The sequence below is a fragment of the Chiroxiphia lanceolata genome, chromosome 1, assembly GCF_009829145.1.
Source record: "Chiroxiphia lanceolata isolate bChiLan1 chromosome 1, bChiLan1.pri, whole genome shotgun sequence".
Classification (NCBI taxonomy): domain Eukaryota; kingdom Metazoa; phylum Chordata; class Aves; order Passeriformes; family Pipridae; genus Chiroxiphia; species Chiroxiphia lanceolata.
In genome coordinates, this window is record NC_045637.1 from 60,601,919 (window position 1) to 60,627,748 (window position 25,830).

At 43.0% G+C, this 25,830-nt stretch overlaps 2 protein-coding genes and 1 long non-coding RNA gene across 3 annotated transcripts in view; 1 reads left to right on the plus strand and 2 right to left on the minus strand.

Moving 5' to 3' along the window:
- Positions 1–552: 552 nt before the first annotated feature.
- Positions 553–5,279, minus strand: LOC116792694. Its single transcript, XR_004359234.1, has 3 exons — positions 4,834–5,279; positions 3,383–3,487; positions 553–1,885 (listed from the first exon to the last, which is right to left on the minus strand). It is a non-coding gene; the product is annotated as an uncharacterized LOC116792694 (long non-coding RNA).
- Positions 5,280–13,858: 8,579 nt separating this feature from the next.
- ZADH2 (zinc binding alcohol dehydrogenase domain containing 2) lies at positions 13,859–22,666 on the minus strand. Its single transcript, XM_032699859.1, has 2 exons — positions 21,645–22,666; positions 13,859–15,624 (listed from the first exon to the last, which is right to left on the minus strand). Exons 1-2 carry the CDS (start codon positions 21,932–21,934, stop codon positions 14,700–14,702), a joined length of 1,215 nt encoding a protein of 404 aa, XP_032555750.1. The 5' UTR covers positions 21,935–22,666; the 3' UTR covers positions 13,859–14,699.
- A 303-nt stretch (positions 22,667–22,969) lies between these two features.
- The window catches only part of TSHZ1 (teashirt zinc finger homeobox 1), a 57,541-nt gene continuing 54,680 nt past the window's right edge, over positions 22,970–25,830 (plus strand). The window contains exon 1 of the mRNA XM_032708016.1: positions 22,970–25,472. Within this exon, the coding sequence (XP_032563907.1) occupies positions 25,433–25,472 (40 nt within the window). The 5' untranslated portion in view covers positions 22,970–25,432. The remainder of the gene's footprint in view (positions 25,473–25,830) is intronic.

Genomic DNA, 25,830 nt, shown 5'->3' on the forward strand with positions numbered 1-25,830 from the left:
ATGTGTCTGTAACAATTTATCAGCAAATGATCTTCATGCAAAGGAGCCAAAGGAATTAGCTGGGGGTTAGCTGAGCTCTGCATTCCTTTCACATACCCCGTAGTAAAACAGATCACCAAAAAAAAAAAAAAAGAAAATCCTATATATCTCAAAATGCTAGGCCAGTGGTTCAGCTGTTTCACTAGGGTCTTCTCTGTGTTAATTTGCCATATTTTATAAAGCATGTTACCCACTCTTCATTTTTGTACTATCTTTTCTTTCACTGCCCCTGTTATGGTTTGGCTCTATGTACCCAAGAGTAAACCCCCTGCAAAAGAATTTGTATCAGCTATAACTGATTCAGCAAATAGGTTTCACCTGAAAGTGGACAGGTTTATTCTCCAGGTTAAGGCTGATTTTTATCTATATTTTTAAACTTCTTAGACCAACAAGTAACTAAAAACCCAGCTATGATAATGAAATAACACCAACCTACATTGCCTGTTTTTTGCTGTTTGTTGTGGTTTTAATTTAGGCTTTGATTTAATATAACCCTTACACCACCACTTCCCAACTGATTTTTAAGATATCAAAAAAAGACTAAATGGCAGGTATATGATATTTTCCCTTTTAAGAGGTGTTATAATTTTATATACTAGGATAACACCTGTCGTTCAAGCCAACTCTGAGTTTTGGATAACTGTAGACTTGGAATATTGTGAAGATATGACTACAGATTTGCTTAGAGTTATCTTCTTTGCAAGAAAATGTATGTAAGTTATAGTGACTGCCTTGTATTTTTATAGGCTGGAACTACGTTACTCATGGGATGTGGAGTATAACATTGATCTTGTGTTTTGATTCTTCTGTAAATGCAGAGAGGAGAAAACAATTGGACTCTTGCTCTTCACAGATGGGAAGATATGATCTTCGATCTTAACGCTACAACCAGTAATCAAATGTTGGTTTTCTGACTTTTAATGTGTGAATGAGTTGAAAGATGCTCTCAACTAGGCTTACAAGTCATGTGAACAAGGCTTCGCGTAGCTCATTCTTGATACAGTTATGATATAAAACAAATGTAGGAAGGTCTTTTGATCTGTGAGTTAAGGCTGCCTGTGTTTACAGAGACAAGGCTGGAGTATTTGGAGGCTTTGAAAAGCCATGCATGGTTGTACCCTTGGCTTTACCCTATTTTTGCTTATCTTTCTGTTTGCTAGCTACAGTGCTTTCTGTTAGAATAGTATTAAGGTTCACTTTGTGTGAGCTTCACTATTGCACCTTCTCTGAGTGGAAATAACATGATGAAATCTTATTAGACCTACAGGGTGTATGTTTGGGCTTGGGAAAGGACAGTGCAGCTCTTGTGATCATGCAGCTCCACAAAACCTGCTTGTTTCCTCTTTATCAATGAACAGCACTGAGTGCTTAAGGAAGTCAGCAGTTGTATCTTGCTTGGAATTATATGTGAAGGAGGATCCTCCTTCTTGTCATTTTATTTATCATTAACAGCCATTTTAATTTCTTCCCAGCGGCAATTACACTGATATCACCACATCTAAATCAGAAATGACATTAGTGGTTATATTATGTTGACTGGGCATCACCTAATTTTTAAGTGGCATTCGTACCCCATCATTGTGATTGTATCCCTTTCTAATAAGTAATATAAGAAAAGATCTACATAATGGGGAAACATACATATTAATATATTCCATGACAAACAAGTTAACTTTACATATTAATCATGGTAAATAGAAGTCACGTTTTACATTTTTCCTCTTCAGTACACTGTTCTCTTGACAGCTTGCTTTCCCTCTGGTTTTATTCTTTCCAACCCTGGTGTACATTCCACTGCCTCTGGTCACCCTTTTAGTCGCAGAAGGAAAAGGCAGGTCACATCCGTCTGGTTAAAATTTAAAAAAAGGAAAAGACAATGTTACTGGAAAACATAATATTACTGCTTTACTCATTGCATTCAGGTCGGCATGAAGGCACTTGGATATGTGCAATAAACATATGTGTGTGATAATGAGATTGTTGGTGGAAAGTCATCTTGAAAAGACAAGGAGCAATTAAGCTTGCTTACTTATACAAGTTAGAATGACAAGATGCCAGTGCCAGCCCCGCTCATCCATATAATAGGGTTCTCTTTCCCTGCTTAGCTGTACTGGGAGAAGCATTTCCTGTCAAACCTCTGCCATGACTCCACCATAAAGCAATCTGCCTTCCTCCCTTTCACACACCATTCATTCTCACACTCGTCTCACTGTCCTGATTTCAACTAAGTGCCTGCTAGCAAGTACCTGTATTAGAATAATTTAAGAATTCAATGCAAAGCCTTCATATAACTGAGTATTTATTTGTAATGCTGTACTCTCTTGTCCAATTTTAATTGAATACTTAAAGATGTCAGTGGGGAGATGTGCAAGTTGCTCACAAATGTTTAATAATGCGATGTGTGGAGTCAACAAATAAAGCACCTTTCTTTTGCTATCTGGAAGATTTAGATAGGATATCTTGGATGCTATTGACAAGGAGAGAAGTGTGGAACAATAGGAACATATGATAGTGTTAGATAACAATAGCTATCCTTATGCATCTTGAATTGAATGATGAAGCCATCAATTAGAGAAATAGCCCTCTGAGTATATATCATTGACAAGATGAATGCCACCAGTACATTGCATTTCTGGATGGAGATCTCAGTGATCTGTAATTCAGAAAGGCAATGAATAGTATATACAGTCAGACTAATTCTATTATTTTGAAAATCAGAAATTTTTTGCCCTCCTCATGTTTCTTTGTTTTTGTTTTTCTCTTTTTTTTTAGCTATGAGACTCCTTCAGATACTGAAAGTATTTCAGTATTTGTATTAATTACTTAAACAATGCTTTCTCATTTAGTATTAAGATGCCATTCTTCTCCACACTCAGCATATTTAGTGGACACCTTCAGGGTTTAAAAGAGTACGAGAAGCAGTTCTTTCTAGATGTTGCCTGGTCTCTTAATTCTTACATACAGGCATGGGGATCCATTCACACCCTATGAATTCTGTTAGAGACCCTCTCCATAGTGAGGAGCAGACTTGGCATATGCTCCTTAGGTGGCATAGCCTCTGTTTTCAACCTAAATTTTCCCGTGTTCTCTTTGGAATATCTGATAGTTCCTATCACCTCTGCCTCTTCCAGGTTTGGGGTTTATTTTGTTTGGTTGGGTTTTTGGTTTTGTTTGTTTGTTTGGGGTTTTTTGGTTTTTTTGTTTGGTGTTAATAATCATAGGTGTTATGTTTATAGCAGAAAAGCAACAGAAAAAAAGCTAGAGAGACAGGAGTGGCATTACAATAAATGAGGATTTCTCAGCTTGCAGTTTCCAGTTAATCGGTTTCATTTCTTTTACTTACACTTGAAAGTGAGTAAATATTCCATGGTCAGGGCCAAAATTTATCCTTGGATTTGTACATAGGTAACCAAATGTACAGCAGCAATGTTACACAGTGAAAATGGCTCTGTAGGAGAATAAAGAAAGAATATGAGGAAGGACCATAATTAATGCAGTGCTCAACTAGCTATAATATACAATTTAAGAAATGGAAATAAGCATTCATGAACACTATTTGTATTATTATTATGCCTGGTTGTTTGGTTTTTTTTTAACAGGGACTCCTTTGTGTTAAATCATTTTCATGATGTAAATGTTTAGGTCCTCTTCATGTTTGTTTGCTACTATGTAGAATGTAATTTTAATAAAAAATGGATCCTACCAGGGATGCTAGTGATTGTTGCAGTGAAGAATTTCTAGAGCCTTAGGGGAAAAAAAACCAGTCACTGCCTTTCCCAGAAATATTTGAAAGGGCTAATGAAGTTTGGAGGATCTCAAACGTATTGACAATATATGGCCTGATGAGGGCAAGAAAAAGCTCGAGTCTTTCAGGAAAACAGCAGGTAAAAGAAATTTCTCTCGCTTTCCCCCTTCTAAATCTAATCCAATGAAACCACCTACAGGCCAATAAGCTTCTTGAGTGCACTTTGCCCTGGATATAGTGTTATATTATCACCCAAAACATAAATAATGCAATAAAAGAAAATGGTTGATGTCTTCTTAATGAGCTACTGTTAAGGCACCCTTCCCTCTTATCTCCTTTCATAGCCTGATGCAAAGAGCAGCATCAGTGGTTGTGAGTGTATTTCGAGTGCTGCTAGGAAAGCACAAATGAGAAAACAGACTTAATTACACTGCTTACTGCATCTAGAGGTCCATGTGGTTTGACCGGCTGTGTTAGGACACCCTGTAATTTGGAGGAATTCTCCACGCGCTGGCACCATAAATGTACTGCTATCCAAAGGATGGTTAATAATCTGAAGTTGGCTGTTAACATTGCTGGAGCTGGTGTCTATAATTTCAGCAAGTGACCTGAATGACTCTGCAATGAAAGACTGAAATGTCACCTCCTCCTTTACTTTGTTTGCCTTGAGCAAAGACTGCTCCAGATTGTGTACATCCAACGAAGTCCAAATGATGAAAGGGCAGTGTGTAAGCATAGATTCATGGCTCTGCTATACCTCCCTGCTCTGGCAGAATAGTAGGGAACATGGGAAGGAGAAAAATAAGACAATCTCCTCCAGAGCAGCTTCCACTGTGGCTATCTTTTCCAACCTCTGGGCATGTAAAGCTGAGCCTGGCTATAGGGACCTGGCTCTCCCATGCTCTCTAGCTGCCAGCTACAAGTAAATCAGACCTGATGCCTGTGGCTTAAGGCAAAGCAAATGGCTTCCATTATCCAGGTATTTATTTTGCACCTGCTGCTGTGACATCTGTGTAATAACAGTTACGTATGACAAAAGGTAGTCTGACCTGACTTTGAGTATTTCATTGCTTCTTTTCATTATGCTGAGTGAGCAAGCAAGCAGACAACTCATATTCTTCATGGGACGTAGAACTGTAGAATCATTTAGGTTGGAAAAGACCTTTAAGACCATCAAGGTGTCACAGACCATCCAGCTGAGACACATGTGGAGTGGCAAGTGCAAAGACCTTTGCTGTCAGAAATCTTAAACCCTTGCTTCCGTTGTGCCTCATTGGTACAGCTCAGATGCAGTAAAGGAGTAAAATACTATCAGTAAATTTCAGAAAGTTCAGTATTTGCATTTCATTTGGAAACCTATGACATTTTGGCGTATTTTCACTGGAAGGCCAGAGCAAGGCTGATTGAAGATCAGTGTCGGCATTAAAATATACAAGGTATGGAGAGCTGGCGCACTTCAGAGCAAAGTCAGCCTGCCAGGCACAGAACCAGGGCAACCTGGGACAACTGCATGTTAGGGTTGGTGGTGTTTTCTAAATACAGTATTGAAGAAAGAGATTAATTAACTCACAACACTCCGAAATTGTATATTCTTGGAGTGACACTGGTACTTAGTGCAAATATGCTTGTTTTCAGACCTTCGTGCATGTTGCCTGATGTACAAGTGTAAGAACCGGGGGCTGTTCAACCTTTTGACTTACTGTGTGGCAGACAGGAAAGCACTGGAACAGTACCTTTTTCTGTATTCCCTCTGGTACAGTATAGCTAGTTTTCAAGGACTAAGAAACTTTTCCATCATTTGGATAAGCAGGGATGTCAGTTGTACTCTGCCAAAATTATGCTGGGAAGCTTCAACAAAATCTAAGCCTGAATGACCATGTTCATTCCCCACCAGCCCCATTAACATTTTGTTTACTGAAAACATTAAGAGGTACTGCTGCCATTTATATATGACTGGTAAAGTTCTGACTATTTCTGGAAGCAATCATCTTCCCACCTTGTATTTGTCTCTAATTAATTGAAAATGCGATATAATGCCAGGAAGGTGGAAGAAAATAGTCTAGAAAGCAAGGACACTGGCAATAATGCTCACAGCAGTATATTTGTGAAGCACTTGTGTTAGATTTAGGACTGTATCTGATTTACATCGGGGGGAAAAGCCTGTTGCTACTTGTTGAACTCATCTGAGGTGAAGAACAAACTCTGGCTTTCCTCCAGTCACCTGAGCACACCACTATCCAAACATTTTTTTGCCCCTGCTAGATACAACCCTTGTCTCTACAGCATTTTTTTATCCACAGCCTGCCACTCACTTTTTAGGATTCTGGTTCATCCCATGTGAACCCCTGCTGAACTGTTTTGTACTGCTACAATTTCAACTTTGCGGAAAAGGAGGAATATTTGGCTCTTTACTCTTCACACCATGATGTGTGTTTTGTGACTGCTGAACATGTCAGCTTTTCACAAACAAAAAAGACAGAAATGAAATAGAAGTTGCCACAATAACTTGTACCAGTAACAGAATGAAAGACACTGCAAATTAAATCACATAGGTCGAAAGAATCCTCGGTGGGTTGTTTTGGGGGTTTTCCCCCTATGTAGCTAGAAAAGATTTCGTACATTAAAAAAAAAAAAGTTATGTCTGTTTCTGTGGTAAAATGAAAACTGGATACATTTGCCATAAATCTAGTCAAATTTTGTTGCAGAGCCTATAGGCAAAACTGCGTGCTTTGTTAGGTTTCCACGTTACAGGGCAAGGATACTTGACCTACTCCCCTGAAAAGACAGAGGAAAGCCTGAAACATTTTCAGCAGCCTTCCCCTCTATGATTATTTCACCCCTCATTTTTTTTACTGGGAGTAGAGAGGGAGGCAGACAGAAAGAGGGAGAAGAAAAGGGAAAAAATATCTATCAAGTAAGTCAGGCTTGTGACTTATGGGAGTGAGGGGAAGAGCTGTTTTTTTAAACTAGGATGGACAATAATCTGTCCTTCATAGTCCTATTCGTTTAGAGAAGAATAATACCTGAGAACAGGAGAGTTGCCTCTTTAGCAGTTTCTCTGGAGCAAGGCTTGCTTTGCTGCCAGCCACCATCAGAAATTGCAAAGCTGATGCCATTGCCACCATAGCTCTTACAACATCATTGACTACGAACATAGAATCTCCCAAGACTTTGGGAGTTATCTGGAGGCCCTGGGAAATTTCACTACAACTTGAGCTTAGGTAGGTCTGTTAGAACTGCTTTTTCCAGCAGGATGAACATACACACAGAACTAAGAGCCAGGTTCTCGAGACTGTTTTTACACTGTTTCAAGAGTGTTATTCTTGTTCCTCATTTACATTCCCTGGAGAGGAAACCAACTCAATATCTCTCTTATTTGTAGGCACTTGTGATAGTAGATTGAGGTTTCCCAGCTCAGGAAGAAGTCAAATGATCCAGTAACTGACTCTGCATCTTGATTACTGAGGATACAATAAAATAACGTATTTTATCCACTTTCATCTGGCTACTCTTGCCACACCCTATGCAGGGAGGAAAGGTACATTAGGCTGCCTGTATGCAGGGGTTATTTTGAAAGTAACACAATTCAAGGACAACCCCTCATTAGGGCTTCAATGAGGGATTACACATAGGTGTCAAGGGGCAAATAAGCCGGGCATTATTCTGGTTTAATGTTATGAAATGGCTTTCAAAACTCTGGATGCAAATAAAACTTTCTGATAGGCTGCCAGGAACAGTCATGCCAATAATGCCATGCCACTGTGAATAAAGTTGGAGTGTTTTTCTTTGTAGCAATCAGACATGCCACACAATGCATTTCTGTGGAGTTCTCTTTCCTGGGTGGTTGAAATCACTTGGCTGACGGCCTTGTGCCTTCCAGCTCACCTGAGGCATGCTGTAATCAGCCAGAACTGTGCTGCATGTCAAGTCTTAGTGCTTCCAGAAAATATACAAATTTCCTTTCCTTCTATTCCCTTTGTGATTGAGTCCCTTAGGGGTATGGTTTTAAGACAGTGCACAAGAAGCCTGTGCACAGATCCTCGTAACGCATAATGAGATTTGTGTGCCTGCCTACTTTCTCTGAAAATGAACCCTAGAACAGCAGAAGTGACTTGGTCTGGCACTTGCTTGGTCGTTTTGACCTCCCTCTTGTGACAGAACAGAAAGACTTCCCCCTCCTTCTCTTAAAGAAAGCCCGAAGGGTAGGTTTTTATGATGTGCTGTCTGGTCTTGCAGTAAAGAGACATTTCTTGAGGTTTTTAGAGACATCAGCCTCAGTTCTGAAGAAAGATAAGGTTGTTCAACACTTCATGGGGTAAACTTGTCTTAAGAGTACAGGTGCAATGAATCTACGTGTCCTATGACAGAAGGCTTGAATGCAGAGTTTTTGCTTCAAAATGACATCAGAAAACACTTTGAGTCCAGGAGACCTAACTGCTTATGACAAGTAGGAAAGTCTCACCTGCAGAATAGGTGCCAAGAGCTCATCCTCTTTCTAAGCCTTTATTTATTACAGCAACGTGCAGGATTCAGTGAAGCTTCCCAGTGAAAATTCCCTATGTAGACTCACGTAAGCTTCTCGTACACAGCCCATTTGTAAAGTTTTTTTGAAGACCTACAAAAAAAAGCCAGAGAGAGAACATGCTATAAACCACCACCAAAACCTCTGGGCTGTTATGGATTGCAGGAAGGTTTCTTGCAGTCTGCTAGGATCTGTGCTGAGTGCCTCAGGAGCTGAAAACTGCTCTTGTCCTGTGATAAGGGTTTTACATGAAGCAGGCTCTGCTGGAGGCACAGCAACTCCTGTTGAATCAGCACCGCCCAAATGCCCCTTATAACCAGCATCAATTGAAGTGATGTCAAAAATCCTCCTGCCCTATAACCTAAGTAAAGAATGTGAGTTTAAGGGGGGGAGATACACATTGGAAATTATAACTGAGATCAAGCCATCATGTGCCTAGACCATGTACATATAATCCTGTTGTCTCTTTCTGATAATCAGCAGGTTGTACCTCACAGTTTCTTGGGTTTTGCCTTGGGCCTGGTCTAGATGTACTTTTGTACTAGTAAAACACAGCAAGTGCAGTAAGTGTTTACCCCCTCTGAGGTTACCATTTCATCTGATCTAATAGGATCCAGATTTTATTTATGTGTATATCTGTCCTTCTGAGAGGCAGGAAGAATGCACCAGCCAGGGAGGAAAAAGAAAAAATATTTTATTCTTGAGTACCTACTGAAGGAGTTAATGCAATGGGGTATATGTGAAGGGGTTAAAACACTATACAGGTACAGATCCTGTGGCAATTACAAATGTTATTGAAATAGAAACCAGAAACAGGAAGCCAAAAAACAGGTCCCTAAGGCAGGCATCTGTCTTAAATGATATCATTTGTCAAGTTTCCAGCATTTTGTGGTTGTGAACACAAAAAGAAGTTCTGTGTTACACTAAGGATATTACATACTCATTAGCTGGAATGTTCCTGAAGTACATAATACAAGATTTTCATTTAATAAGAAGCAGCTACTTGCAACTGCGCTGCACATAAAATAAATTCTGGGCATGCTAATTGCCATTCAAGGATGTTCTACCTAATTTTTGACAGGTTTTTCTTCCCCTCCCCCCTTAGACTACACTGTAAAAATTGTAAGCAGAATGTATTAATAAAGTTTGAAAATCTTTTGAGAATATTTTCTTATTTCTGAAGTCTGGATTCCTGCAATGATGAATAATGAAGGCTTTAATGCAGATATTAAAGAAAAAAAAAAGGAAAAAAACCCCCTAGGATTATTGTAGCAAGAAGTGGAGTAGTAAGAAAGCAGTACACATACATATACATGCATATCTCTTGGTACAATAAGTCTTCAAGTCATCACCCCCCCTTGAAGAACAAATCTACCTTTAATTAATTGGTATAGTTCCTCTATCTGAACACTCTTAGTGCATTAGTTTTAACTAATATATAAGCTTCCCCCTCGTTGCCCTGCCAATGACCTTAAGCTTCACATGGTAGGAAAGCCACTTGCTGTAGAATAGAATAGTAATTTATCCACCATGATTGTTCAGCTCTGGCCCCTCTGTAAAACAGCAACTGACAATTGTGCTGTGTTACGGATGGTACGTTTGTGGTGTGTACAATAGTGTGCAGAGCATCCAACTCACTTCCCTGAACACTGCAAGCGGGGTTTGAAAAGTGACTGTAGAAAGAAGGGATCACTTGCTGAGTGATGTCCCTCCATTTCCAAATCTTTTTTTCCCCCCTTCCAAATAACTCCCCCCATATTTTTTTTCTCAAAAGAAAGACCAGTACTGTTTTCTCAGCTTAAGTAAGAGCAGTATGTAGTTTTCAATTCATAAAAGTATGTCATCATAATAATAGTGATGAAAAAAAAAAGGTTACTTTGCTTTTCTTTTACCTGGGATTTCCCTGCTTTTTTCCACATTTCAGGATTTAGCATATCCCCTCAAAACACAATAAATTTCTATTCTGTAGCTTAAGGGATCCATCAGTTAAAATGTTAGTCTTTCATCTTTATTACCCTGCCATTAAAATGAAAGAAACCGGGACACACTTCAGTTTAGAAGAAGCAATTTAGTTGGTAATGTCCTTACTACTCAAGTCTTTACAAAGAGAGAAAGTGCATTATTGCTTATATTTCACACATTTATCTGCATAAGAAGCAACTAAAGCTTTCAGACACATACGATATTAAATTTAATAATATTCTTTGATTAGATTATTTTATTACAACATTTTTCCATTACCAGTCATTTCCTGTACACATTTACATTCATAAAACCTGCAGGTTTTTCTTTGTTTGTATGTGTTTATATGTATTCATAAAGCAAGGAAAAGATTTTCTGTTTTGCTACAGCTGTTAGATTCAAAAAGAACAGATTAATAACTAGTCACCACGTAGGACTAGGTTTTCTTGTACACTGCACCAGTAACCCTTTGCTATAATGAGGACACAAAGAGGCTCACATCAGGCTGCTCCTCTTCTTCATAACTCAAAAGCGTCACAGTGGCAATAGCCTCTAGTGCTATTTGTCTTTAGTGCAGTTGTGACACTTCGGCATGATCCATAATTTGGCAGCTATTTACCGTGACATTTCCCTTCAGTGCAGCCATAACATTCAGTGAAGCCATTATTTGGTTCCATTTACCATATAAATTGTATTGTCGTGCATGCATGCTAGCAGCTACATTAGGTACCTGAAAATGAGTAAATCTTGTAAAATAGATACTAACAGCCATTCAGCAGAGAAATTTCTTTACTCCTCAGACAGAAGTAGGAATATCTATAATCTCTGCAAACACTACTGCAAACTTTTCCTCTAGAGAGTGTAATTATTTGTATTTACATGACACAGCAGTTATTCGTATCCACTTATTAAACATATACATTACCTGTATGTATACACACACACCCACGTACACGAACAAACACATGGTAAACTATTGCTTGGTAGAAACCTAACTTAATTCAAAAAGGTATTAGGAGATTCCAGCATAGCAATTAAGTAGGAAGCATATCTGTAAAATGTGCTGAGGGTTGCAGGCCAGGAGAGAGCGAGTGAGTACGCGTGTGTCCGTGTGCGCGTGCGTATGCACACATGTGACAGACTCAGGAAAAAAGCCAGCTCTTCACCTAGTTCTTTGTTGTTTTTTCATGGAAGCATATGTGTGTAGGGAAGGGAAATTTGGTTATTAGCCTTTGCAAACAATGCCAGATTCCTCTGTAGCAAATTCATTTAGAAAGGTAAAATTAGGATGTAGTGCTAGCAACCACATCTCAATGAGCTGCTATTATTAATAGTATTATTATTTAAATCCCTGCTCTCTACATATAGTATACTTAGTACTTCCAAGGCAAATGTATTATTATTTTTAATCATTTAAGTCCCCACTGTGCACACAGCTTTTAATACACCTTTTTTGCAAGCATATTAAGTGTATTGTTATTAATCCCTTGCTGTGACGCTACAGTATTTCTTTTCCTTGTATGTTGAATGTCCTATCATCATTTAAACCTCTCAGTGTGTGCATGCCATATACATTTTCCTAGCCATCTAATATTTAAACATTATTTAAATCCATCATAGCTTACTTATTCAAAGTCAGCCCTGCTCCCATAACTGTAAGTTTGTAGAATATACTTTTAAATAAAGAGAAGTTGGTTCATTTTTTTCTTTCCTTCCTGCAACCCCAAATTTATAGTGAAACTCATCAGAAAAGCTTTATCTGCGTGTTTCAGAAATACTTTTCACCCCCTCTCTATCAATAATGCTCTCTTTCAGCAATTTAAGGGATAGAAATCATATCTTTAAAACCAAAAATTACTTCTTCATTCAAGATTCATTCATGGAAGAGCAATCACATTTATCCTGAGCTACTCCTTCAGCTTAACATAGACATTTGATGAAAAGGACAAGCCCAATGACCAAAGCCTAACCCAAACACCAAAAGGGCTATGAAATTTGTACACTGGCCAAACAAGCTGTGCATCTAGCAAACATAAAACTTTTATTAACCTGTGATCAATATGAAAGTGCTAAACAATAATCCTGAAGCCAAAATTAAAACTAATAACATGTCATATCTGGAATAGATATGTGTGAAACTTCCAGAGGTTCCTCTTTTCCCTTATTTTGATCAGTGAAAGAGCCTAGGGCAGTTGCATTACGCAATGTTATATATGAAGTAACATATTAAAAAGAAAGTAGAATGTTGTAAGTCCAAACAGAATCCTGTTACAAGAATAATTTTTTGTGACAAAAACATATGGAATTCACTGCTTCAAAAACATTAAATCTATTGAACTGACAGTGACCAATACATCCGAAAATTGGGGAACTTGGATGGATTTTGGCATTTTACTGCAGAAATTTAATCTGAAAAATTGTTACCCATGCTACTCTTCTGCATGCATCACAGATGTAACCAATTTTATTCTTTTTATTTTGCCATAGTATATTCCAAAATACATTTTTTAAAGATGCCTTTATTGACCAAGGACATTGCCTTGCCTCTGAACAAGAAAAGACACCATGTGCCTAGAAATAAAATAGTGAGAACTTTGCATGCTTTTATCTTGTATAATACTTGAGTGTTTGCATCTTTCTAGTATCCAGTTGGAAGGCCAATAAACAAACCCAACACAATATCTATAATATCAGAGATGAAAGAGGAAGTATGCTTCCAACAGCAGATCTTGGTGAAAACAAAAATCGTAGTGGTTTCATGTTTACCTTGCATAAAAGAGAAATGGTAACAAAGACTCAAGCCATTTTGCCCTTCCCCAAAATCTACCAAAGCGAGACTAAACCTAGTAGTCAGGCATGACACCAAAAAGGGACAATTGTCCATTGTACACAATTCCTTATGATGAATTACATAATAATAAAAAATTACAGTAAAAATGTGCTAAATCAAAATTAGAAATACTTTTTCTACTTCCTGTACTGCTGAATAAAATACATGTTTTCGTATGTTACTTTTAAAAATGTGTGAATAATGCTCTAAAATTAAGTTTACCCGGGTTTTTTTCCTTCAAGCCCTAGACATTATCAGTCTGTCATTATGTTTATTACGAGGTGTATGATCTTAGGAAATTTTCATCTCCCCACCAAACGAATATAATTTCAAAAGATGTGGTAAAATTGGCCTTTAAGATTTTAAACATTTCCTATGGAAAAAAGATGTGGAGCAAGTAGTTTCAGTATTTTATTGTTCTGGAAAATATTATGCTTCAAGCTGGAATTCCCACTGTATATATCATTAATAATATCTATTAAGTGAGGAAGAATTTTCAAAACTTTACAAAACCTTTTAACTTCACCCACTAGATAATCTATGTCTGAGCATCGGTACCTGTACCGATTTAAAATGGTCTTGCTGTTTGTAAAAGGGCTTCTGCAGAAGCAATACTTGGTAAAAGTAGAAGTAGTTGCCTGGTTATGAGAAGTCACTTAAAAAATGAGCAGTCAAAGAACTCTACAGAATGGAGAATACCTACAAAAGAGCTAGTGAGCAAGAAACACATAAATATGAATAAATGCCAGGAACAGTTAAATAGCTTTTAAAACTTTATTTAATCTTCAAAAATATACAGGACCTGAACACACACGAACATGGCTCAAAATCTTGCTCGAACAACTTTTCAATACTGACTAAATGAGAGACTGGACAGTAAACAGCAGCAGTAGAAAATTAACAAGCAAGAAAATGAGACTATGTTGCAACTTGTAGTTAAAGATTTGAAAGAAAATTGCACAGTTGTTTATAGTTATGAAAGACATGATTTAAAAAAAAAAAAGTCAAGTTGCTTAACATCACTGACATGTCAGCATTGGAGGATAAATTTCCCTTGTATAACCAGTCGAGGAATATTACTATGATCCATGATGTAACTGAGTTATGATTATCACGTTTGTGACAAAAAATCAGGAGCATTTTTTTTCCCAGAAACTTCAAGACATTAACAGAGCAACCCAAAGATACAACTCTTTATTTAGTCTTGTTCTAACAATTTTATTTTTAAATCAGGGAATCAAAATTGCCAGAAGATTTTTTTTCTGAGCTGAACTATATATGAAGTCTTATCAAATCAGGCTGACAGACTAAATCTGCCTCTGCATCAAGACTTATTCTGTCAAGAACAATGTTCTTGTTTCACGCTAACCGAAGTGACAGAATCAAACACGGGCCCATTAAGTCCGTGCTACAGCCACTGATTTAAACACTTATAGGAAAAAAACTCAAAAAACCCCAAACCCACCCTTTTTTATTAACACCTTAGTGCTGTTTTTTAATATAATATCCATTACTAAGCTTAAAAAAAGAAATTGTTTCTAGTAAATCTGGGGCATGAAGTGCCCATTTTCTCTCTTCTGATTTATATCATTGTTCTGTTTTTACAGCTTACTGTTGACAGAGTGAGGTAATTCAACTACAATTTTTCCAATGTTTTTTCCCATGTACATGTAATCTACAGCACGGAATACAGACTCCAAGCCAGTGAACTTGCCCTCTGGAGACATGTCTCCAAAGTCCACCTCACAAACCAGGTCTCCTCTTTCATACATCTCGAGCAAATGCTTCAGAGCCATTTCGTATTCAGAAAGGTAATGGTTCAAGAAGAAACCCTGGACGCTGGCAGACTTCTTCAACAGTTTTGCTGGCAACAACTCTGCTTTAATGGGCTGGAGGCCAGTGGGGTTTTGGTAGCCAGTGATAAACCCAATAACTATCAGTCGCCCTTTGATAGCCAAGGAATTGAGAGCCAAGTCAAACATCTTTCCCCCAACGGATTCATACACGACATCCACACCTTCGGGGTAGTCCTTCCTAAGCACAGATTCGACATTTTCGGTTTTATAGTTGATCGTACGGTCACAGCCAATGGATTTCAGAAAACCACCCTTTTCATCACTGGAGCAGGTTCCAATTACATGGCATTTTGCCTTCTTTGCAAGCTGCACAGCAAACTGGCCCGTTCCTCCAGCTGCTGCTGTCACCAGAACCTTCTTGCCTTCAGACAGGTTTCCCAGCTCTTTCAAACTGAGGTATGCAGTAGCGCCACTTACCATTAAAGTAAGAAACTCGGGTTTCACTGAGGGTAGAGGAACTGCATGTCTGGCAGGCACAACCGTGTATTCAGCAAAGGAACCTGCTTTCACGTAGGCCACAGCTTGACCCACTGTATAATCTGCACTAGCACTGAGTCCTAACGCTACCACATCACCGACACCTTCAAAACCTATATCAAATGGGGGTTTAACTGACGCATCATATCGACCAGCTGAGTAGTTTATGTCAGATGCATTAATGCCGACAAATCTAGAAGAAAACAAAAATGTATTAACGAGATTTACTCCTTACCAAGTTCAACCTTCAATTTAAATTTCTGGGAAAAATACCAAATTTTTTCTGATTACTGGTATATTTGAAAAAATGAGTACACTCCAGAGACTACTTTTACCAGACTCCTATAGTTTACATTCTGTTACTCTAGAATTATAGAGTATTTTCTAAACAAAAAAGTCCCAAAACAGAAACCTAAAACAAAACAAAAAAAATCCCTTTTATTTTCCTTAGGTCCATTTGACCAAGCTAAGCAAGTTAAAAATAATTCTGTAAAAGATTAAAGGATGAAAATGAATAGACCACTTTATACAAGATGTGAAAGCACTGAAGAATAAAACATGTAGAGCGGTAAATATGTGGATTCTGGCAACAAATTTACATTTTTGAATATAATAATACTGTTAATGACTAATGATCATATTAACTATCGATGTCATTTGCAAGGTCATGTTACTGTAGGCAAGTACTTTTTAATTGATGGAGTCACTACAGCAAATTTGCCTTTTGATGTAGCTAATGTCAACGTTAAAATATTTTTCTTTATATAAATTACTTGCAACACATCAAAACAACCTTGCACAGAAGGACTAAAATTTTAAAACTGAATATCAAGTCCTACTGACCTCTAACAGGTGAAAATGCATGGCATTTTTTTTTTAATAGAAAGATAGTGACATTCTCACAACTTGATTAAGCACTAAGAGATAATGATAAAAACAAAGTTATGATCTAGTTTAAATGCAAAGAATCTTGAAGTTTGGAGTTTTTTAAGTAACAATATCTTTACACAGGCAAGGGAAGGTGGGGGAAGGTTCTGTTAACTGGAAAATGTAGAAAAGAAACACATGTAACAACAACGCCAGAACTATTACTACATGTGGATGTGACAACTCGAAAGGTGTACTTGACACCATGTAAAAGCTGCAGAAGTAGGCAAACAGTGCACTTTTAATTGTTGCAGTTAGCAACAAGCTCAGATCATACGTGTATGTAGTTTTAAATTGCTTGCACACAGAGCGAGGAGAACTAAAACCGCTTTGCTCCTTTTGATTTCCTTCATTCTTTACAGCGTGGGGAGCTTCAAACTTTCACCAACGTTATATGTAAAAAGACACGTACGCGTAAACATATCCACGCAATAAAATAGGTGAAAGCGACTGTTGCTCTTGGTAATCCTGCCTTCAACTCACTCGCAACAAAAAATGCCTACGTCTTGTTCGTAGATACAAAAAAATCTTCTATTATCCTGCTGTGAGGCGACTTCCATACAGGACTGCTAAAAGATGTATAAAAATTGGTAACGGAGTTGCAGCTTCCCAGGCAAACCGTGTCCCTCGGGCGCCTGGCAGAAGGGCTTGGAGCACCGAGGCGAGACGTGTCGGCGTTGCCCCGGCCTCCTCCCGCCCATACACCCCAGTTTCTGCAGAGGGTGAGGGGTCGGTGGGGAGCTGTGCTCGCCCCCTCTCCGGCCTCATCGCTTCGCCCAGCCGGGGCTCTCGGTAGCTTCGAGGCCACCCCCGGGGCGCTCACTGCCCCCGGCCCGACCCGCCAGGCAGGTCCTGGCTCCCCGCTGGGCTCAGCCTCCTTCCCCACGCTCCCGGCGCTCGTCCGCCTTGGAAGGGTGCGGAGCAGCCGTGCCCTCGGCTGGGGCAGGGCACCCCCGAGAAGGGCAGGCAGCGCAGCACTAGGAGTAACAAGCCCCCGTCTCTCCAGGAGCTTCCTCTCCCCGGCGCTGCGGGGCAGCGAGGACAGCATAAAGACAGGTAGAACAACCCTCTGAGGACAAAAACTTTGAGTGCGGGGAAGGGGCGAGTCGTGCGGGGGTCAGGCGCCTGCCGAGCAGGGCTCGAGCACACGCACCGCTGCTTTTGTTCTGCAGCCGGGGAGGATGCGAACCCGTCCCCGCCCGGGCCGCACCGCAACTTGTGCGTGCGGCTGCAGGGGCCGCGGCGCCCAACTTGGTGCTGCCCGGCCGCGCCGGGCAAGGGATGCGGAGCTTTCCGCAGAGGTGGGCAGGGGATGCGGGGCGCCCGGGGAGGGGGGCGGCCGTGCCCGCCGCTGCCCGCTCTGGCAGGAGGCTGGGGCAGACAAAGCCGTGTGCGCTGCCCCGCTGCGCGGGGGGCTCGTCCCCGCCGCCCGCCCAGCCCCCTGCACACACACACAGACACACGCACACACAGAGACACGCGTGTACACGCACCCGCGCCCTCCCCGTCTCTGCGGGGCGGCTGGGCCACGGGAAATGATCCTCCCTGGGCTCCTGGGTTCATCATTATTAATCAACACAGCCTGCCGTCCAGCCCTCCCTCCCCCCCCACTTTTTTTAACCTCCTTTTTATTGTGTGCAAACCCAAAACTCCTGTTCGCATTGTATGGGCTGCTTGTTTTTTCCCCGCCTTTTTTTTTTTTTTCTTCAAGATTGTTTAGTCTCTTAGATTCCTTGCACATTAAAACGATCGTACACAAGGTCTGGATTAAAACATAGTGTCTAATCTGCCCTGTCATTCCAGCTGACAGAAGTGAGGTGGGTAGGATGTGCCTGCAGTTTCTTAGATTACTTTGCTTTTAAAAGTAGCAAAAAGCACGAATTACAACTTGAAAATCAGTCTACTAACTTCTGAGATTGAGGAAAGGAGAAAGCACAGAAGTAATGACTACTTGGGGTGCTGGTGGGTTTTAAGACCTTTTATATTGCCTCGATTTACTTTCTACCTTTAAATCTATTCTTTTGAAGTTTCTAATTGAGGTTTGCTTCTCACATCTCAAGATGCAAACCTGAAGGGGGGGCGAAAAAAGCTTGAGATTGGCTTTTTTAAAAATTATTACACACATTGAGTCACCCGTTTTATTTATACTCAACAGTGTTGAACCCCCTCGTACTGTTTATTACAGAAAACAGGAGGACACTGCCGAGGGGAGGAAATGCTGCTTTTAGTACCACAACAAAGCACGAGACACTGAAAACCAGCACCACAGCCTTAAGCACAGACAAAACAAAGTCATCCAAACCAGTACTATGCAAGAAAAACATTACTTAAACCAAACACTCAGCAGGAATAGTCCTCCACTTTTCCCACTGTGATCCATTAGTCCCCTGGTTCAAAAAAACTTTCCCAACCCCTTTTACTCCCTTTCCTATAAACTTTGTTTCCATCTTCCAGGCAGACAGTAAATCCTTAACAGTTATTTTGGAAATATGTCACTTCCTCAAGAAAATCTCGAAAATCCCCCAACAACTTTAAGAAGGACCAAATCTTCACAGCCTTTGGGTCCTTCTGCAATAAAATAGAGAAGCCTTGCTTCCACACCTGCCCTCACCCCGCTTCCTCCCCAAAAACAGGACAAACGGACATAAGAAACTTAAATGGCTTCATTAACGATCTTTTTACCACCTTTTCCCCTCCTCTTCCTCTCCTACATAGAAACAAAGTAAAAAAAAATTGCCTTAACTGATTTCTAGTTTTGAAGGATTTTTGTTTAAAAGATGAATTGTTTTTTTTCTGTATAAAAAAGAAGTAAGGGTTGCTGGCACAGTTGTCTAACAGATAAGAAAGTTCCCCCTAACTGCCTCTTATTTTAAAATATCTATCTATACACAGATTTTAATTTCCCATTCCCATAAATCCCAAACCAGATTTTATTGTGGTGAATGAGGATTGTTTTGCATGAAAAGCTCAAAGCAATTAATACTATTCATGGGCGTGACTGGGACTAAAATGAATAAATACAAAAAATGCCCTCCTGGAACTCAAAGTCCTTTATTGTTTTGTTTTTAATTGTATGCTTCTACCTATTAGAAAATCTATAGCTGTGTTTAGGGCTTGGGTTTTTTTGTTTGTTTCTCTTTTTTTACACTAACTAGAGTCAGGGACTCATCCTTCTAGGATGAGATAATCCTTCCCCAGAATGACAAGAGAGGGGGAAGCATTCAGAACTCGCTTCCTGCTGCAGCTTCCCTAAATGTCTTACAGTAATGTGATCCTGTGTCTTCTGTGATATTCTCCAGAAAATAATAGTAAATAGAGAAGAAATTACACAAATAATACAAAATGTAAGAACTCTAAACACAGACTTCATTGTTCACCTCTCCCTCCCCTCCATCCTCACTCATGCATGTGTGCCACTACGAGAACATGTGTGTAACAGGCTGATGTGTTAAAACCCAGTAATTGCCAGCCTGAATCTGTGGACCAGCTCCAGCCTTTAGTCTGGTATAAGCCCTTTTATCTCGAGGTGTGCACATCCCACAGGCACCCAGGGAGCCCACCCAACAAAGGGAGGGAGGACAAGGAGAAGGGAAGAGTTACAGTGGAAACTACATATTAAAAAAAATAATTTTTTTAAAAATTTACAGGAGGGCGGGGGAGGGATGAGAAAGACTCTAAATGCATATGTTGAGGGGAGGGGATTTGAGAAACAAGGATGCCACTCTCCCTTGCATTACGCGAAACTTGCTACTTGTATCTCAAGTCTTTCGACCTCTTCCACAAAAAGGAATTTAACTCCAGCTGGATGGCTGTTTCATGCCATTACTGTTCCACGGTCATTAGTGGATGCAGCAACACAATGTTTTAGACTTTGAGGTTTGGAGGGAATTTTAGTCTCAGAAATCCTAGTGGGAAATGTCAGCATTGGATTAAAGTGCCACAGCAGCTTTCTTTTGAGCTCCTGGAGGAGTCTCTGCTCTTCTTTCTTCTTGCCCCCTCTTTATGTGTATTTATATGTTACATATGGACACATAAATGTATGTTACACATGCACACGGTGTCACACGCTGCCTTCATATAACTTGCAGCATTGTTCTCAAGGCAACTTAGTGCTTCTCTAATCTTTAAGCTCCCACGGAGAGCATGGCAAACTATGTGTTACCACGATTTCCTTGCTTGACAAGAACCTTAGAGTGCTATTCTCTCCAGTGCCAGCCACGCAGTCTGCTCCAAAGTTCCCAGAGTTTCAGCTTCCCCTCGTGAGCAGAGAAACCTCACGACCTTAAAAAGCTTAGTTTTAGTGCAAGGTACCACGGCGTCTAGGAAGGAGCCACCGAGAACGAGCGGGTTTTTTATGGAGCCAGCTGCGGGAAGGCACGTTTTGTCCTCAGGAGTCTTCATTTCACGGCGAGCTGGCCACCGTGCCGGGCGTGGGATTTACGGCGCGTTACGCTAAGCAAAAATGTCACCTCCTCACCCTTTCCCCTACCCAGCTCCACTCCGAAAGCCGCGAACAACCGCGGGCTCTCGTCCCCGCCGAGGGAGGCCGAGGGCCGCCCTGCCCCCTCCCGCCTTTGGCGCGCAGGGACGGGGGTGGCGCCGGGCCCGGCCCTCGGCCTCCCCGGTGAGTCACGGCGGGATGGGTGGATAGATGGATGGGGCGGGGGCAGAGGAGAGCGGCGTGCGGGGCAGCGCCGAGGCAAGAGCGGCTGGTGCGGTCCCGCACACACGGCGGTGCCGGGGCACTGCGCGTCAGTCCTCGGTGGGACTGTGTGGGTGCGATGGGGACGCGCTCGCGCCCCGGGCACTATGTTCGTGTAACGAGCCCGGGCAGAGGCCTGGGAGGGGCTCTGCGAGCGCTTCCCGGCGTCTCCCTCCCTCCTCGGCGCTCACCGAACGTAGAACTTGCCTCTTCTCCCGCCGCCCCACCCCCCCCGGCAAAGGGGCCCTGGGGTGTTTCTCTTCCTTCGGGCAGGCGCACGCCGGGAGCAGCGCACACAGACAGACAGACAGACACACCCCTCCGCCACGGAAAGAGGAGGAGGAAGTGTCACCCTCACGCACGTGGATAGGGCGACCGGGCTGTAGCACCAGCCGTTCAAAACAACAACAACAACAACAACAATAAAATTAAATTAACAGTCGCCAGATGGCGGCTGGTACAACTTCGGAGCCGGTCTCCGAAGTGAGGGACCCTGTGGGAAGGAGGAGGCCACAAGGTGCCAGAAGTCGGCGGGGGCCGCCGCGGGGCCGGGGCGCGAAGGGGGAGGGCGGGGGGAGGCTCACCTGTTCCTGACAAGAAGGTCTCCGTCTCCCGGGAGTGGCACGGGCGCGTCCTGCTGCAGAGTGACCGCTTCCCTGAAGTTTTGGCTCAGCTTAGTCACCACCAGCTTCTTCATGGAGCTGGGGATGGACGAGCCCTGGAAATCCAGAAAGTAACGGGAGTAGGACATGTCCAGGATGGGCCGCGACCAGCTGCCACCGACGTAGGACCAGGCGGGACCGGGCTGCCGCCGCCACCACCACCGCGCTGCCCGGGAGCTCAGCAAAGCGCCGCTTTTCGCGCTAAAACTCATGCCCTGCCTCGGCTCTCCTCTCCCGCCCCGCTCGGGAGAGCTCTGGCTCGGGATCCTCCAGGCAGCTCGCACGACCCGCCGGCAGGAGAAACTCCCCGCTCGCAGCTATGTGTGTACGTAAACAGAGCCCCCGCGCCGCAGGCTGTCCCTCCCCGCCCAGCCGGCCCCTCCGCAGCACGGAGACGCCGCCGGAGGAGCAGCAGAGGCGGCGAGATGGTCCCGCCGCAGCAGCCGCTCTTCTTCTGCCGCCGCTTGCGCTGCCGAGGAGCGAGGCCGGCCCGCTCCCGCGGCCGTCCGTCCCGCCGGCGCTGCGCCTGCCCTGCCTGCGCCTGCCCTTCCCTGCTTTGCCTGCCAGGGAGGCAGGTGTGCGGCGGGCCGAGTTGCCTCCTAAAGGTGGTGGTGGCAGCTTTTAGTTTGCACCCTGCCTCTGACTAACGGGTTTAAAAATCGGAGGGGGGGAGGGGGGAAGACAGACGGACAGAGAGAAACGCCTCGGATTACCCCCCGCGCCCCATTCTTTAGTTTACAAAAAGAGATTATCTTCCTGCCCCAAAAAAAAAAAAAAAAAAAAAAAAAAAGGAAGAAAAAAGGGGAAAAAAAAAAAGGAAAAAAAAAAACAGTGGGAAGAAAGCACGGTAAATTATGGGCCGGGGAAGGTTAGAGAAGTGCGGAGAAGTTGCAGCTAATCTCCTAATGTTGTTATTAGCCGCCGCCGAGGAGCCGCTGCCCGCGGGCGGACGCTCCGCCCCTTCCGTGCGAAACGTTTCACTTCCTCGCAAGGTGCTACGAATCAACCCCGAGACGGCGGCGGCGGCTCCGCGCCGGCCGCGGGAGGGGATTTAAACGGGAGAAGATGTTCCCGCTGCCACCGCCGCTGTCCTGCCGGCGGGGGAAGGGTAACAGGCTGCTCTGTCACTTTGTTGGGGTCGCAGGGGTTTTCCCCCGCTCCCTGCTACCGCTAGAAAATATTTTTGTTTTGGTTTGTTTTTTTTTTTCCCTTCCTCTTCTTTCTCTTTATATGTATATGTGTAAAATCACCTCTCGCTCTAGACTACGTTTGGGTGAGGGAACCTGCGCAGGGAATCAACTGGGTCAAGGGACCGAAGTCAATGTGATGGAGCCGCCAATCCCAACTTGGTAGAACTGAAGTAATGTAATAGAGATGTTGCACCGATGTCGCGTGTAGTTCCCAGAATTAACTCCCTCCTACCAGTATAAACTCCTCAATGCTTAATTGTGCGGTGTTAAGAAGAAAAAAAAAATCCCCTTCTGCCCAAAAAAGAACAAAACTGCAGTTCCAAGTGTTTCCTTTTAGGAATCAGCTGAGTAGTTTTTATTTGCTTTCTTGACTTAAAAAAAGGAAAGGGAAGAACCCTTCTGTTCTCGCAGCTAACGTCATATAAATCCCCAGACACATACTGTGCAAAATGTATTAGCAGCATGTTTCATATGCTGCAGTTCTCGCTCTGCAATCTGTTGGTATTTTAAAGTAAGAATGAACTGTAATCTCCCACAAATCATTTTTAATTCAGTGCCGGGTATACGTGTGCCACGGCGAGGTATCATCTCCTGCCTGCCTCTTTTTTTTAAGTTTGCTGGAACAAGACCTCTGCTGAAGTTAAATCAGCACATGCGTCTTGCACAGCACTTTAGCAAGTGGATTATAATAACAACCCCCTCAACGCGTGTCTCACATGAGGAATCTTTTATGCTGTGCTGTATTAAGACTTCTTTTTTTTTTTGTCATATTGTTTAGCTCTGGGAAATGGAAAAAAATGAAAACAAAGCAATTAAAAAGATTGACAGGTATGGGTTTGTGTGAGACCTATTTGTAATTGTCAGGGTGACGTGGGCAAGAGGAGGAGGAGTAACAAACTGAAGCAGGAAAAGCAGCTCGATGTGTCTGTCTATCAGTTGAGACTGTCTGAGAGCCCTGGGATCCGAATGTGTGTTATATTTCAGTGAAAAGAGAAGAGAGGGAGAGTGGATCTCTTTCTCTCCCAGGAGTTTAAGGCGGGGGGGGGGACAGTTCACGTTAATCTGTCCCACTCAGTGAATGTCTTTTCTTCCTCCCCCCCCTCCCTCTTTGCACACACTCTCCGGGGCTTTTCTTGGTTTTGGCAAATTTTTTTGTGTGTGTGTGTTGTTTTTTTTTTTTCTTTTTTTTTTTCTTCTGTTGCAGATCAAGATCAGCCAAAAAAAATATCCATGATAAAAAAATGTGTTTGCATTATATTTAGTAGCAGAAGAAGCTTCGATTTGTGGAAGAGAAAAAAAAGGGAGAGCAAGAGAGAAAAGTAGTCCTCTCCGGTGGTGACACTGTTTGATCTGTGACTGTTTGGAAGGTGGAGGAGTGACTGACATTTCCCATCCGGTGTATATGTATGTATGGGGGCTTTACTCCTTTTTATGATTTGCTTCCTTGCTCTTAGACTAAGTGCTGGGAGGAGAAGGAGAGACTGGATCGACCTCGTTTTTTGCACAATGAACAAACTATTATCAACGCAATAAAAAACCAAACAAACAAAAAACCCCCCAACAACAACAGCAACAACAACACACAAATCCACGAGCTTGAAACAAGCCAGCGAGCGAGCGAGCGAGAAAGTTGCGCTTTGAGACTCTTTGATCTCGGAGAAAGCCTGAGAGGGGGGGAGTGACTGAATTTACCGTCTCATCGCCGCCGCTTGCTCGGCTCTCCACCGCGAAGAAGGAGGAGAAGAAGACGAAGAAGTGATTAAGGAAAGGAGGGGGAGAAGGGGAGAGAGGAAAAGGAGGGGGAAAAAAAGGAACGAAAGAAAGATAATGGATTTGGGCTACAGATTGAACTGATCAAATCTTATTTATTTTGCACATCTCCACTGGCATCTTCCCTGCTGCTGCTGCTGCCGAGAGGACTGAAGAGCTTTGTCTTATAAGGAACTTAAAAGAGAGAAAGAGAGAGAGTGTGTGAGAGAGAGAGAGGGAGGAAAATTAACCTTGTAAATGAAAACATTTCCTAAGCAAGTTTTTGGAGTGGCGGCGGAAATTGGCATCCCTGTCACCAGTCTGTGGCTTGCCTCATCCCACACCCCACCTTCCCCCCCGCCCCGCGCACCCCACTCGCCGCGCCGGGAGCTGACCCGGGGGGGGAGCCCGGACCGGGCGAGAGGAGAACCCGACCAAACTTTTTCTCCTTCCTCCCCCCCCCTCCTCCTTCCTCCTCCTCTCCCTCTCTCCCATTCCTCCCCACCCTCCCTCTCGCTCTTCCTAGGCGGAATTAGAAGTTGAATCCGCTTTCTTTTCTCCTTCCTCCCCCTCCCTCCTTCCCTCCCTCCCTCCTTCCCTTCCCCCCCCCTCCCCATTTTATTTTTTTTTTTATTATTATTATTTGTGTGTGTGCGTGCGCGGGTGTGTGCGTGTGTATTTGTTTCTGCATGAAAAGAGGGGGATCGGAAGAAGAGTCCTGCGCGGAAACTCTGCGGCGGCGGCGGCGAGGCGGCGGCGGCGGCGGCAGCAATGCCGCGGAGAAAGCAGCAGGCACCCCGGCGCTCCGCAGGTAACACCCTCCGCCTCCCCGCGCTGGGGAGCCGCGGGCACGGCAGGGGAGGGGTTAACCCGCCGGGAAGCATCGCCGCGGGGGGAGCGGTTCCTCCAGCCCCGCTGCAGATTTAAAACACCCCGGGTGGCTGCCTCCGGGGGATTTGGGGTTTGGGGCGGAGTGGGGGGGCGAAAGGGGGGGGGGGGGGAGCAGCACCTTGGTGGGGAAGAGACAGGGGCTGTAGTTTATACTTCTTTGTACGCGGGAGCCGGAGGGATCGGCGTAGTTCCTGAGGTGTGTCACGCCGAGCCTGACAGCCTCCATCCTCCCCGCCGTTGCCAACACGTTTAAAACTAGAAACTTCATTTTGTTGCAG